The sequence below is a fragment of the Pleuronectes platessa genome, chromosome 9, assembly GCF_947347685.1.
Source record: "Pleuronectes platessa chromosome 9, fPlePla1.1, whole genome shotgun sequence".
Lineage (NCBI taxonomy): Eukaryota > Metazoa > Chordata > Actinopteri > Pleuronectiformes > Pleuronectidae > Pleuronectes > Pleuronectes platessa.
Window position 1 is genome coordinate 4,401,151 of NC_070634.1, and position 15,726 is coordinate 4,416,876.

The 15,726-nt window shown below is 38.4% G+C and overlaps 1 protein-coding gene across 1 annotated transcript in view; it reads left to right on the forward strand.

Moving 5' to 3' along the window:
* Window positions 1-2,942: 2,942 nt before the first annotated feature.
* slc1a7b (solute carrier family 1 member 7b) overlaps window positions 2,943-15,726 on the forward strand; it is a 35,403-nt gene continuing 22,619 nt past the window's right edge. The window contains exon 1 of the mRNA XM_053430753.1: window positions 2,943-3,083. Coding sequence (XP_053286728.1) covers window positions 2,943-3,083 — 141 coding nt within the window. The remainder of the gene's footprint in view (window positions 3,084-15,726) is intronic.

The window sequence follows — 15,726 nt, forward strand, 5'->3', positions numbered from 1 at the left end:
AAGGAACACCCTTTGATACCTCTCCTTCAGACCCTTAGGGTGAATCAGTGATGGTGTCCTGCAGGGGCCGGGACTGGTTTTCCATCAGAGAAGACACCTCCACTGGGTCAAGGGAGTATCCCAGGACCGAGCTGTCCCTCCTAATCAGTCTGTCCAGTCTCTTCCTGTCAGCAGTCGAAATGAGAACAATAGAGGACTGCACAGATTAGCTGCTGCCAATTTAACTCCAAGAAAGATGATAATTAAAATAAAATACAGCTAAAGTGGAACAAAAGTGGACTCTAAACGCACTTAGTGAGGGCAGCTCAGTCTCTCTTTTAGATCAAGATTGAACAATTTATTTATTTTGTGAACATTTGTCCGCTACTACTGGGCAACCTTCAGTACCAGCTAGCTCAGAGTGCTTGTATAGAAAAGAGATTTGAAAAAATATATTATTTCTTTCGAAATCTACAAAAATTTCAAAAAATGCTCGGGATGCCTCACATTGCATCCTTCAACCAAGCTTCGTGGAAATTTGTCGAGCAAATTTTGTATTATCTTAATCAACCGACAAACGGACAGGGGAAAGCATAACAATATACTTTCTTATTTTTTGTGAATCTGCAAGACAATGAGTCCGCTGTGGATGGTGCTGAGAGAGCTCCACCAACTCCATTTTCAGTTTTACATTGATTACCAGAATTCTAAAAGTCATATTGCCTCTGTTTTTGTATCAAAGTTTAGTTTCTGTATACTAACAAAATAGAAACTCAGTGTTAGGCCAGACACAGAGGTAGGCACTGATCTGTGTCATTTCTTGCGCAGTAAACAAATATTTTAATGAAATCAAATACTGACTGAATGAGTTTTGGATCTTTTTGGCTACATTTAAACAATAAAGTTTCCTCTGTATCCTTAATCACCTCCAAGTTATTTTCATTAAGTAAAGGTTAAGCAGCCAAATGACAGCTGTCATCCTCAGGATTACAATTAATGAACTGGTGCACGTTGTCTGTCTTCGGCCTCCAGTAATAACCCAGAGGACCAATCAGTGCTACTTCTCTAATCCTTCACACAGTCAATTACGTTAATTTGCCATCTCAGTTCTGACAGCATCTGATTAAATGACTAGAATGAAAACAGCACAGATGTTTATCAATAATGGACTTCTGTGATGATGTTATATGTTCATAGTATGACTATATTGGAAATAATTGACAATCTCATAATTGTTGATCATCTCGGATGATGTTTTTTTATATGAAAAATGATTAGTTACTGCTGACATTTGCTATTTTGATTGAAAGTTTTTATATTTCACTTTTTATATTTTCTTTTTTTATTAATACCCTTGTTCTAGTGTTTCATTTTTAAAATGCAGTGTTAGAGTTCAATTTACGGGTTGACCATAGTTGTAAGCCTTCTACTCAGCCTGTTGTTATATTTTATTTTATTTGCTTAAAAGGGACCATTTATATTAACATGCATCCTTAAGTCCAACACCAAATGTGCAGGATTTTGCCATGCTGGCTTTTTTTCATTTGCAGCCCCATGTAGGTTGATGGTAAAAAAAAAAAAAAAAAACATAAAGCAGACACACATGTAGCATAAATAATCAATAAATCCCCAACCTAACTGAATGACATATGAAAAAGACATACAGGACATTGAAGGCACAGAAGTAGAAAATGATTAATAAAACAACATGAAGATATATCCATATCAGGGCAGGTAGCGTTACAAGAAGGTTTACTTTGTCTAAAGTCAGCTTCAGGCATTCATCAGTGCAGGTGAACATCTAAAAAAGTGAGTCAGGCAAATAAGCAGAAACAGGAAAGAATTATGAACGGGCAACAAACACAAACTAACAAACCTGAAATCACATGACCATTCAAGTGCATTTTTATAAATTTCCACGTCCATACGACGTTCGCTTCACAAAATATCTTCGTCCAGATGGGAACACAAAAATGGCGACAAACAAGCATGCTCGTCCAGTACATGGGGATAAAGTCTACATCCATGATCAGTCAAATACCAGAAAAGAAGCATGCTCATTGAGCTTAATCCCCTTTAGCGACAGTAACTTATTTTCCTTTTTTATTTGCTTATGTCTTGGCTTATAGTTATTTGACCTGTTTTTCTTTACTTTATCCAAGACCTTTGTGGTGCACAACCCAAAGTAGTGATACACACAAAAAAACTGTGAGTATGTGTAAAGTAAGCAATAATGCTCTGTTTTACATGTACACAAAGATACAGAGAAACCAGACTTTTGAAACTCTTTTGGAAGTTGTTTATAAAATCGTAAACATCCAATAAGGGTGAAATACCAGAGAAGGGGATCTGTTTCTATGTCAACACCTGTAACTTTATGTGTAATCTTTAGGTTCATTCTCACTTTTGATCCGACCTCGGCACATGTACATGTTCTGTGATTGTTCTGTTATGTAGCTGCTATGATCACAGTCTACTATGTCCTGTGTTGGATTGTTTTTTAAAGCGTCCTTTTCTTTACTGTTGATGTAGCTCTCTCTGCTACCCTTTTGTCAAATTGTTCACTGATCTATAATCCAGCTTCAGACCTGTTTAATATAGTAGCGCTCTAACAGGATTGGTGATGTTAACCCCCAGAGGACATGGGTGCCAGCTGTTCCACCCCCCTGGTGGTGGGTCAGCGCTCGCAGGGACGATGATGGGTGGAGCAGGATGGGAGGGGAAATCGGGAAAGTGAGAGGATCTTCTTAGCTTAATGCAGATTGCCGCAGCGACGGGACGAGAGGGATGCTGAGCCTGAAGGTACTATAAAACTGGATTGGATATTTTACAGAACATCCCATCTCACCCTGGAGTTTTTCTTCTCTTTCCTCTTCTTTTGTCTGTTTTTATTCTCACACCTGGATTTTAAGACTTGGCCACATTTATGGGTTGCTGAGAGGATACGGAATAGGTGACTCACGATGGCCGTGGCTTTGGACGCAGTTTGGGTGAGGGTGAAGAATGTCTGCAAGCAGAATGGGCTCCTCATCATGTCGGTGCTGGCTGTGGTCATCGGGTGTCTTTTGGGATTCTTCCTGCGGACAAGGCGCCTCACAGAGCAGGTCAGTCCGTTTCCTCCTGCCGACAACACTGTATGTTATCATAGACCTCTTATCTCCATCCTAATTGTAGTTACGATTCTAATGGAGACCCCAAAGTTTCTAAAGAATCAAATAGGAGTTCTTGAGAAACCAAACAGATTAATAAATATCTAAATTTCTTTAAATTAAACAAAATAACCACCATCATCAATTTTAAATTTTGGAACAATTGCAACAATACAACCTTTTTACTTTGTAGCATTTATTGAGCAGTGTCTGTTCTTACACACCCTCTGACCAACAAAAAAAGAAATGCACAACCCCAACTTTGCTTGGATTGGTGTTTCATTGGGGGGGATGTGTGTAATTGCTGGTGATGCTTTTTAAATATTGGCAGTTGCATAGAAAACATCAATGCACAAATCCAGGCTCAGAGCAAACCCACAAGCTTACGTTAAATACACAGGGGGGAAATAATACATGTGGCAGCTGCAGAACATTGCTCTGAATACAGCGACCATGCAGCTTTGTGCAGGGGCCCCATAAACACAATGCAACCTTCACCCCTCTGACTAAAGCTCTGCCATATTCTCAAATATACCTAAAAATAGCCTGTGATTCCTTTACTTTCACAATAGGGGATTACAATTCAATCAGCCAAAAGCTTTCTCTAATTTTACATCAAATATGTGTGTCTGTCATTGTGACGCATGTCAAGGTACACAGAGACCATGGACCTTTACTTTCAATTTATAGTCACCCACATCACCATGGGATTGAGGGGAGGTACATTCAATCTATTTAAGTGTGTTTGTGTGTGTGTGTGTGTGTGTGTAAGTGAGTACAGTTGCTTGCCTGGTATTACAGAGGTGGCATAATACAACTTAACTTATTTCTGGGAAAAATGAGACATTGCATTTAGAAAAAGAAAAAATATTATCCTAAATGTAAAGTGGGCATCAATAAAAAAATGGACTTATATAAACACTGCATACACAGTTTCCACACAAGTGATTGGAGACGTATGGCTGAATCTATGACATAAGTCTGGATTATAGTATTTGAAGGCTCTGTGGAGTCACACCATCAGCTGCAGATTTCCCAGTTAGAAGGGCAAAGATTGTAAAAAACAAGAAATTCTAAGCACAATAAACATTTTACAACTGATATTAGTATGATTAAATACACAAATGTCATGTTGTCTACATGCATACATGATGTCTGCATGTAAACAAAAAAGCCATGTACAGATATTTATCCTAAATGTGTGTGCGGTTTTGTCTCTGTACCACATCCACCAGTCATTTGAACATGGACTGGCTCCCTAAGCAGAAATGTTGAAGTATCATTCTTGTAATTATTGTATAATACATCATTAGATAATTAATAATTAATCATCAGTATGATTCATAATAATAATAATAACAATACATTTTAGTTATAGGCGCCTTTCACAACACTCAAGGTCACCTTACAAGACAGGGATAAAAACAGGACAACAAAAAGAACAATGTTTTAAAAAAGATCAAATAAATGAACAGTGACTAAAACATGTAGTTCGGCCAAATAGAAAACACTCAAAATGTGTATGTATTTTAAACAAGAATGGCAGAGCTGCTGGGTGTGAGGGATGGGCGGAGATGATTCATGTTATGTAGATGGAAGTATGCAGAACGAGTAACATTATTGAGCTTGGAAAGATAGTGTGCGGTCAAGGATGACCCTCAGACTCTTACATTTGTAGTGTTTGAAATTTTGTGTCATAAAGTGGTGAAGTTGCATGTTTCAGCTGAATAACCCTCACCTCACCCTCCACTTCCAAAAATAAAAGAGAACCTGTGGTAGCCTTCAGTTTTCATAAAAACTCAAATGGTGTTTAGTTTTTTCCAGTCTGGGCTACTACAACAAACATGGCGGCCTCCATTGGGCAGACCTCACCTGATGTAAATATTAATTATTTCAATCTAAAACGCCCATTCTATGGTACAATTTGTATAATTTAGATGAAACAAACTCGTGAAAACATCACTAGGATTATTTTATATGAAATTTCTGAAATAGATCCCTTTCACCTAAATCTTACTCACTGGACCTTTAACCTGACAAATTATCAACTGTGGAGGAAAATTCTCTGATTTTGTTAAAGTAGATTTGGTGCCAAAAGGGAGAACCTGGATGTGGCAAGACAATCAGAAAGGGAGGTAGGAGGAATAATGGAAGTAGGTTTGGTGACCACGTAGAGCTGGGTATTATCCACCTAGCAATGGAAATTTATATTAAATTTTTACGAAAGATATAGCCAAGAAAATACACAACCTCAACGTAAATAGATGATCAAGAGAAGGGGCCCCCGGACAGAGCCCTGGGGAACACCAGTAGTGACTTGAAATGGCTGGGATTTGATAGATTTCAGTTGGATGAATTTAGTGTGGCCAGAGAGATATAATTTAGACCAGGTGTTGGTGATGCAAATGGGGGCTATCAAGGAGAATATTCTGAAAAATGGTGTCAAAGGCTGCACTCAGAGCAAGGAGGATGAGAATGGTTAACACACCTGAATCAACTGCCTTGAGAGGGTCATTGGTGATTTTTACCTTGGCAGTTACTGTATTATGGAGGGGGTGGAAACCAGACTTGAATAAGTGAGTATCACTGTTTATTAGTGTTTTAGTTTCTGGGGCTGGTTTCAACTGCTGTCAGGGGACCAAGCAGATAATTACTTTTCCATTTTATGTCACCAAAAAGTATCCAACGACAAAGGAATGTAAAATAAGCAAATAAAGTAGATAAATGTGCCCATTAAAAGAGGTCAACTAAAAACAGAACTCTACTCAAAAATACTGCTAACAAAATAGTACATTAACTTTTACAACTGACTTGCAAATGAGTCAAAGGGGAGACATATGAGCTGGCTGATTAGACCATTTGGAAATGATGCGGGGAAAACTAAATAGAACAAATACAAATTCAATCAAGGAAACTCCATCCCCCCATGCTGAGGAAGTACTTTGTCTTGTTCTTTTTTTGGGGCCTTCTGCTCTGTATTAAACCAGACTCCACCCTCAGCCACATATTTTGGTCAAACCAGGAAAGAGAACTGACGCAGCAGACACAGTCACTCAAAGACAAAGAAAACTGAATTAAGGTGACTACCAAGGGCAAAAGAGTGTAAACTAAATGTATGTGCTTCATACAGAATACAATGTAGTGTCAGAAATGTACCAATAAACTAAAAATGTACCAAAAAACGACTGTTTGTGAACTACTATGACTGCAAAGTAAACGTGTGAATCCATATAATGTGTGATGAGACAGAGTGGTTTTGACCATCTATGCTAATTGTGTGGCTGTGGATACAGCCACTACAATCAGTTATACATTCATATACAGGGACAGCAGATCAATCTGAGGGAGGGAGATATGATTCATGGGTTAGACAAATGTCAGGATTTAAGAATGGTTTATTAACTAACAAGGTTTTAGAATGAGAGCAGGTAGCTGAACCTGTTGTTTAAGTCTAGACTTAACCAACAGGTAACAGAGCATGGCATGTATTCTAGAGAGGGCAGGTGATCAGGCACACCTAGAGGATGTGAGCAGGTCGGGCAAAAAACTGAGTACTGGACAGACGAGCTGCAGTAGCATGACAACTGCTGAGGATGTTTGACAATCTGGTGGAGTCTTGTGGGATGAAAAGTCCTTAATCACAGACACAGACAAAGCGTGGACAAACAACCCACAAGATTGAAGAGCACATTTGTCAGGAAATGTAGGAAAAACAGGGAAGCAGGAAAAGCACATTTCTCATGAAGAGATCTCTTTTCCGTTTTACGAGTTTTACGAGTTTTACACTAATCTCTGTTGAATCGTTGGAATATTCGAGCATTAGTGATTGAAACATTATTAAACACTATTTTGAGAAGAATAAGGGAAAAAAAATCCATATTCAATTTGTCTGAGCTGTTATCAAATAATATGAGTTTGAAAAGAAAGACTGACTACAAACTGGTTTGTGTTAAACATCAAGTTATTTTTTAGTTGTAAAAACACCACTGATAAGCAACAGTGACTTGCACGTTAATATTACCACTACTGTCTGTGTCTAGAGCGTAGACTGTATATAAAGATGGACATGACTCCACTTCCTTCCACTACCCAGAAATGAAGCCAAAATACGATGGATATCAATGCAGCCATCTTGCACATTTTGAACCAGAGTTTGCAGAGTAATGATTTTAGGTTGTTAGAGATACACCGTTGACACATTTGACCAATCACGAGTCATTCTGAGTAATCAATAATCACATTTCACCCCATTATATAACATCAAATAACTAAATCAAACATTAACAACCATAATTCTAATGAGAATACCTTAAATGTCAGAAACCTTCTTTAGCATTTTTTTTGTATCTTTTAGTTTGGTCCATAGATCATTCACTAATATTGAGGAAGCAGGATTTATGATTTGTACTGCAGGCAGCCACCAGGTGGCGATTGAGGCACTTTGGCTTTCCTTTTGTAGAGCTGTCATGTCATCTTTATACAGTTTATGGTCGAGATGTGTCAGAGGCTAACAGTTTAGCAAGCTAACAAATGAAGAACATAGTGCAGGAAATGCAAAGACATGGTGACAGAGGGAAAAGATAAGGCCATCTGGAATATTAACATTTTCCTCAGATATTTTACATAATTCTGAATAAAAACTGAATATGCCTAAAATGCAATATTTTAACTCACCATCCAACAAAAGATGAGCTTCCATGGCTTCTGCCATTTCTGAAAACATCAGAAAAATATAATATCCGGCAATTTCTGTTCCACATTCTGACATTTTGAATGAGCATGAACCATTGGAACTATTTCCTTTAAACATCATCAAGGATTCAAGGACTTTTTTAGTTGAAAGAATGCTGGGTTTGTGTAGGTGTGAGTTTATTGAATTAGCCCTCATTAGCCCTTTTTTGAATAATTGAAACACATAAGAATGACACCTCTTTGGTCTTTTGGAACGGCACATTTCCCATGTTAATATGATCCTTATGTGACCTTTTTTTGACAAAGTGATCTTGACTCACGGACAACATCCAAGCTTTTGAGTGCATGCAACCGTCATCAGTGGGTTTAGTTTGACTCAACAGGCACTAATAGTCAGGGCATAAATAATAGGCAAAAGAACCCATCGCCATCTCTTTGCTTGATTGTCACTGGGTTGAAAGGCTCCTATTTTGTCACAACGTTGGAAATAAATTAGATCTGTGCTGCATTGAAAGCTTTGAAAGCCAATTGCCTAATCTCTGGTGAGTGTAGAGTGACGCCTTTATCTGAAACCCAATTCCTGATTGTCCCTGAAAATTATATAGACTTAAAATGTGTATTCATCTCTTTTTGTGAGGCTACATTGAGAGTATGAAGTCTGTCAGAGTCCTACAACAAAAGCATCATGCGCAGCAGCATTCATTTTGCTGTCTGAAGGCAATTGTATATTGGGACATATTTGAAGAACCACCTTCTCAGGTGACTTAGTCAAATATTTCTTCAAAGCTGTGCGTACACCTGAATCCACTCACTGTCTCTCTGCCCTTACAAACCACATTAAACAACATGATTTGGTCTTTTGGAACACAACTGGCATATGAGTTTTTTTGCATGTAGTGGAAGGGCAATCCAATAATTAGTGGTCACAGGAGACATATCCAGGACACATTTCCCTGTCAGGTGTAAATACACTTATTTAACGCTGACCACTTGTGGTCAGATCTCTCAGGACAGATGTTAATACCAGGTCTGAACAGGGCCACTGACATGAAAATGCATATGTGCTTACGGAATTGTTACACTACGTCTACATGTAATGTTCACCATATCCCATAATTGTTTCACTTGGACCACAATGACTGACTTGTAGCACAAAACTCATTTTAAGGGGGGTGTGTTGTTCACTACAATTTAGATGACAATAATATACAGAAAGCTCTCTTAATTTATCCAGCTGCACTTGCCACAAACCACACAAACACAACACACACACACACACACACACACACACACACACACACACACACACACACACATACACACCAACTCATATGCAGGAGTGCAAGATGAGCAGAGGAGAGACAAACCTTCACTGCTGTATGCGAGTGCTGATCCTGCTCTTATACAGCAAACTAAGCTCTCTCTGCTTAATGCCCCACAGAAAAGCTCTTTAGCCGTCATTATGCTCCAGCTTCGCCCTACAACCCCTCAATCCACCATCCTCTCTGACATCACCAACCTCAAAAAAATGTCGAGAATATATGTAGAATTTTGTGAGAAAAACGAATAATTTTATGTGAATAAAACCATAATTTACAAAAACAGGTTGAGAGTTTTAGCAACGTGTTAATTATAACAGAAGATCAGCCGGGTACTTGCATTAAAATGAGAAATATGTAGCATCTTCTTAAGTTAACTTTAGTACAGGTTTCAACTATGATGACATACTTCATATTTTGATGCATAATTTTTACAACTTTATTCTCATAATATTACGACTTTTCTCTCTTAACATTAAAACTTTAATGTTTACATTTTCTTTTAGTTCCACATGGCCATCATAACCCATCATACTTGCCTGAAATTGACAAAATTAAAGAATAAAAGAAGCTGATATTGTGACAGATTTTTTAATGAAGTCAACAAAAAGCGTGTTTCAGAAGTAGGACAGACTTACAGAACACATATTATATACACCATAAAATGGTGAATTAAGGCTATAGCCTAGGTGTTGTCCAGTGAGCCAAGGGTTAAGGTATTTAAGATGACTAATGTGCCTGTTCTAAACGTGGCTGTTTGGAATGAACTGTTGCTTTACCTGTTTATGATCTGGAGCTACTTCAGCATTATTCCCTGTCACTAGTGAGTCCTCCTCAGACAGAGCTTTTGTGTTCATCCAACCTGGTTTATCTTTAATAAATATTTTAATTTGCCTTATCCACGTGTTGTGTAGGTTTGACTGATTGACTTAACTGCTTTTATTGTTTCATTCACTGCATGTCATCTATTTCAGAGGTTTATTAAGCAATTGACACACTCTTCAGACCCAAGTTCTGACATTTTTTTAATTAAATCTCTGTAATTACGCTTGATATAAAGCACTGCAGCAGCAAAACAAAGGTTATGGTTTTACATTTAAAACAAGTTGATAAAGTGATTCAGTAAATATTGTTGCCATGATAAAGACCAGCATCTGCCACTCCTGTGAAGGTCTTTGTCAGTCCTCTAGAATGAAATAAAAATAATAAAATTATCGACATGATCTGCCAACGACTTTGACCCATGGTTTGACCCACTTGCAGGCCACTGCCATAGTTGGATCTAGAATGAGAGGACACATTTATCCCACCCCACTGACCGTTTCCTCTCTTTTTTCAAATTGTACTAATATTTTCAGACGTCCAAATTGCACCAACATGTGACACTGCCCTTCCCCTGACCCTTAAAATATACACACCAAGTGTGAAGTTGATGAGATCAGACAGTTCACGAGATTTGCATTCCACATACAGACAGACCAACATTTTGTCGAATGAGAAGGTTGATGATTTTGTTTGTTGCAGCCTCATTGCTGCAAAGGCAAAGTAGTAGTGTGTAAGAAATACTTCAGACTCTATCTGAATATGTATTCCTAAAAATTGCTAACTTGGTTGGGTAATGCCTGTTAAGTGTTTTCCTCACGTCATCCTACCAATTTTCACAGGGATTAACTTTGGACTTTTGCAGGACACATGCTGACGATTTGTAAAGCTATTGCCGAGTCAGTTTAGGGTTTTTTTTCAGGTCATGCTGGGACATGATTTCCCTCTGAGAAATCATTTCCCAGCTTATCTGTAAAACCACTGCTTGCTCGAATGTTTCTCATCAAGATTTTGTCTGAATTTGGCCCCATTTATTGTCCTCTACCCCCTTCACTGGTAAAAAGGTTGCAAATGAACACATTTTGCAAAACGATTACGTTGGACAATTTTTTCCATTCACCATGCATTTTCTAAAACTCAGTGCTCACCAAACTGCAGCTTGTTAGTGACTTAAAAAATGCTTTAAATAGAGTGAATACTGATCTTTCATTCCCCATGTGAACAGAAACTTGAAATTAATGCTTATGTTACTTTATGGAAGAGTTTTGCTAATAAGTAAAAAGTGGTCATCATAAGAGATATTGCATCGCTGAAGGCAAAACGAGGAAAAGGAAAACCAATTAAACTTTGTGTCAGTAAACATTTTGCTAATGTTTTTTGTTTAAACCTGGTAGGGAGAACGGGGTAATGTGTGACATCGGGTCATGTGAGACACCCCCTGTATCTAGGCAACGGAACACATTTGTGGTCATTTGACCAATATGTTTTCAAGCCCCTCCCATCCCCCCCTTGCCATGAAGGAGAAGTTGGTGCTGGTGCTGTGGAAAGTATGTTTTTTCACAAAAATTTGTTTTTTGCATGTAAAAGTAAATTTTCTTGCTATGAACTTAATCAACTGTTGTGCCTAAACAAATTGATTCAGGTAGAAAAACTTATATCATACATGTTGATGAACTTCCAACATATAAAACCATGTGATTGATGCTAGCTGAAAATTAGCCTGAATTGCTAAGAGATGTTTTTTCTAAAACGGTGGCTGTGGGGTTAAGTGGGACAAATGCTGTGAAGCACAATTTAAGTTTAGTCTTAAACATATTTTAGTGTTATATTACATTATATATGTTTATTTGTAATGTCATAAACATTGTAGAAAAGCCATCATGCCAAGAAACTATACACCAGGAAGACAACCTGGGGCCAAACCCCCCTCACAGAGATGGAGAGTGCAGCCGCTGAGGTCATGCAAGGAAAGAAGTCCTTAAGAAAAGCTGGAAGGGATAGAAATATTGACAAGACAACCCTCAAAAGATTCATAAAGAAAAAAGAGAAAGGGAAAGTAAAATCAGTAGCCTGGGGTGCAGTAGCTGAGGTAAAGAGAATATTCACAGATGAGATGGAGGAGGAGCTTGCCAAACACTTGAAACAACTAGCTAACCAGTTCCATGGCCTTGCTCCAGTTAAGAGCCGTGAACTGGCATTTGAATACGCAGAGAAAAACAATATCCCTGTCCCTGCCAATTGGACAGAGAAACAATGTGCAGGTAAGCTAGGGTGTGCAAGAGATCACATGAATCATAATAATCATAAGTGTGCTTAATTGACCAATCCCCATGATTCTGTTACTAGTCCGATATTAGTGGTTATCAATCTAGCTGTTGGGATTTTAACTATTACAACATGTGTTGTTATGGTAGTTTTAAAGTGGAAAAGGTAAGTGGACCACTTTACCCCGTAGCTGGGCTAAAGTGGGACACAAGACCACTTTTTTTAAAACAATCATATTTTCACTGCCCTTTGTCCTGAAGACATTCTGATCATTTCCATTGATTGAGAAACATCCTGAATTAATGGAAAATGTGTCAATTTTACATATATATAACGCCTAGAGTGGGGCAAATGTAAAAAATGTCCCACATTACCCTGCTCTCCCCTATACGTTTTCTGGAAGCTGGTGAAAGGATAACTCAGGCATCAGCTGATGTATTATCTTCTGCCTATCAGCTTCTGTCTGAGTTCTCCTTTCACCTGCTTCCAGAAAACTTCCATAACAGTATATACCTACTTTTTAAGTTTTTTAATTTGGGTCACATTTTATTTATCACAAAACCTTTTTTCCTTTTTCAAGATAGTGTAATCCAGCTTTGCTCACAGATAGTTTGTCATATATTTCTGTCACAAAAACAATGAATCAGAGATATAGTAAAGAGACAGCTGATCCACATGAAGTGTTATTTTGAACTGCCATTTATACTGTCAAAAATACCTGAAAATGACTAAATGTTAAATGTGGTAAAGAAAATATCTGCACTTGCTATGTTCTCATTTTCAGTCATTGTTGATGATCTATTTTAAAACCAACATCTCAAAGTTTATTAATACAGGGAAAAAACAAATCCCTAATCATATTACTAATTCCTTTGGTTCAAACTATACAAATCTGATTTATATCCAATCACAGTAAACTGACAACCAAATCACATTCTCCCTGTGGACTGTGGAAAGGTAATTAGACTTTAAAGTGCAGGATCATCCTACACTGACTCATGTTGCAGATCCCTAAACCACCACACTGTGACTGGTGACGACTTATGAGGAAAGAGGCTTTTTTCAAAATCTTGATGCACTGCCAGGCTTATTTTGACAGGGTGAGGATACAAGCTCTGGCTGCAGGGGATGGAAACATCACAGCTGACACAAAACAGCTGTCCACTGCTGGTACAAACAGACACACACCCACACACTTGCACGCATGAAAAAAAAACAACAAAAAAACTGTGAGATCTGCAGATTTCTGCCAAACTGTCACCCAAAACTCTTGGATCATGTAAATGTGTCACTGGTGGTTTATGTGTGACGTTGAATGGCTGCTCTCCCATTCTTTTCAGTTTAGGTTTAAATTATCCTTCTGTGTTTGGATGTGACTTTAACTAATTCTGCCTGATCTCCTCTGGCTAGTGGCAGAAATGATAACTTGCCAAAAAAAAAAGAAAGACTGGTTTTAATCAAAGTGAATTGTGGTCTTTCCTGGGAGTGTCTTTAAAGCTGCTTTCAGACATGCACGTAACTGAGGCTGATCACCTGGCATTCTCCAAAGGGGCTGCAAGTGAGGACGCAAACACCTGAGTGAGATGCTCACAATCTCCTGCTGTGTTGTCCGTGTATGACAAAACACTCAGAGAAAGTGTAATTAAATATGAATGTAGCAGAAAGTCTATACATCTTCTGCCGCAAACTAAATACACACCTCTTCCGACTATAGCTTGAATAAAAGTTTAAACTAACAATTTAGGAGCACTTAAAAGGCACTTACTTATAGCACCTTGTAGTTTCTATGATAGTGTTTCTGTCACCTATTAAAGTTTTCTAACAGCACGTGTTTTGAGAAATTGCTGCTGTTGCTATGAAACGACTGTGTTGGATTTGAGAAAATATTCATGTATATCGCTGACTGATGAATCCAATCTCTGAATAAAATGAAATCTGAACTTTTCATCTGAAAAACATAATTACTTCAAAATATGTTATATGGACGAAGTTCACTTGTTGAGCTCCTAATCAGTCTGTCACAAAATAATCATCTAAAGTCACATAAATACAGAATGTGATTGTGGTAATGTAATGGCATTTATTGAATCCTGTCATATTCATCTCTAGACTACAGCACAGTGTTTTTCATAGATCATGGCTTATTTGTCCATCAAATTTACAGTTTTTTTCGATTGCATAAACACTAACATCAAAAGTATAACACAATTATCAAAACCATACACTCAAGGAGCCGAGCATGGGCCCAGATCTGCACCACTATAAGCACAATGTCAGCTTCACACTGTTTTGAAAATCGTGCTTACAGTTTTTTTCGATTGCTTAAGTACGATTTTCAAAACAGGGCCCGGTGTTTCAAACACAATCAGCACAACCAAACACCCAATCAGCAGAACACCTCAGATCCTTTGCAAAACGAAACACTCTACACTTGTTTATCAAAACCATACTTTTTTTTGCCATATGAAACACACACGCTTCATATGATTTAATTCTGCTTTAGCCAGTTACACACTGCTGTTGCTAACCTTAAACACTTTTAGCAATTCCAGTTCTCAGTGATTAGAGTTCTATAAGTGAAGTACTCTGAGAAAGTGCAAATATACAATAAATTCCCCAAACACTACACAAGACCAATGCTGCAGTCCCATGAAAATTGAATGTATTTCTCTCCATATCCCCAAATCAGTCAACATGCCAACATGGAGAATCACAACAAAACATGTCCCAGTTTTCATGCTACAACAGGAGTGTGCATAACACTGCAAGCTCGACAAATATCAGACAAGCAGAACATTCTGTATCCAGTACAGTTTCAATAAGGGGAACCTGAGCCTGGAGCCGGAGATCGTAAACCCTCCACCACCATGCCGAGAAAAACTCTTTGATTGGGTTTAGAGACGGAGAGTATGGTGGAAGGTATGGTACTGTCAACTGTGGATGGTGTTGAAACCAGTTCTGGACCAGAGCAGAGCGGTGGAATGACACATTGTCCCAGATGACAATGGATTGCATCTGGTGCCTGTGGTTTACTGCTGTGACGATGTTGTGTAATCGGTCCAAACATTTGAGAATGTGAGGTGTGTTGTAAGGGATCATATTGGCGTGACGAGGAGGACCCCATTCTGTGTAGTGGCAGCGCAAAGGGTGATGTTACCCCCACGTTGCCCTGGGACATGGATTATAGCCCCGTGGCCAATGATATGTCTGCCTCTCCTTTTTGATTTTTTCCTATGGACCCTGCCTCATCTATGTATATGAATTCATGCGATTTCCTCAGCATCCATCTGTAAAACTCTCAGAAATACAGTGAAAGACAAGATTGTGTAGTTCAGCATAGGTCTGGAATACAGTACATTTACATTATGAAAGTTATGTGAGCAGTATGCAACATCACACACAAAATCATTACTAATGCCGCAGCCGCAGCCTTCTCCTCCTCCGTGGATTCCCCCTCTCACCCTCACTCTTCTTCTTTTTTGAGCACAAGCTCCATTTCG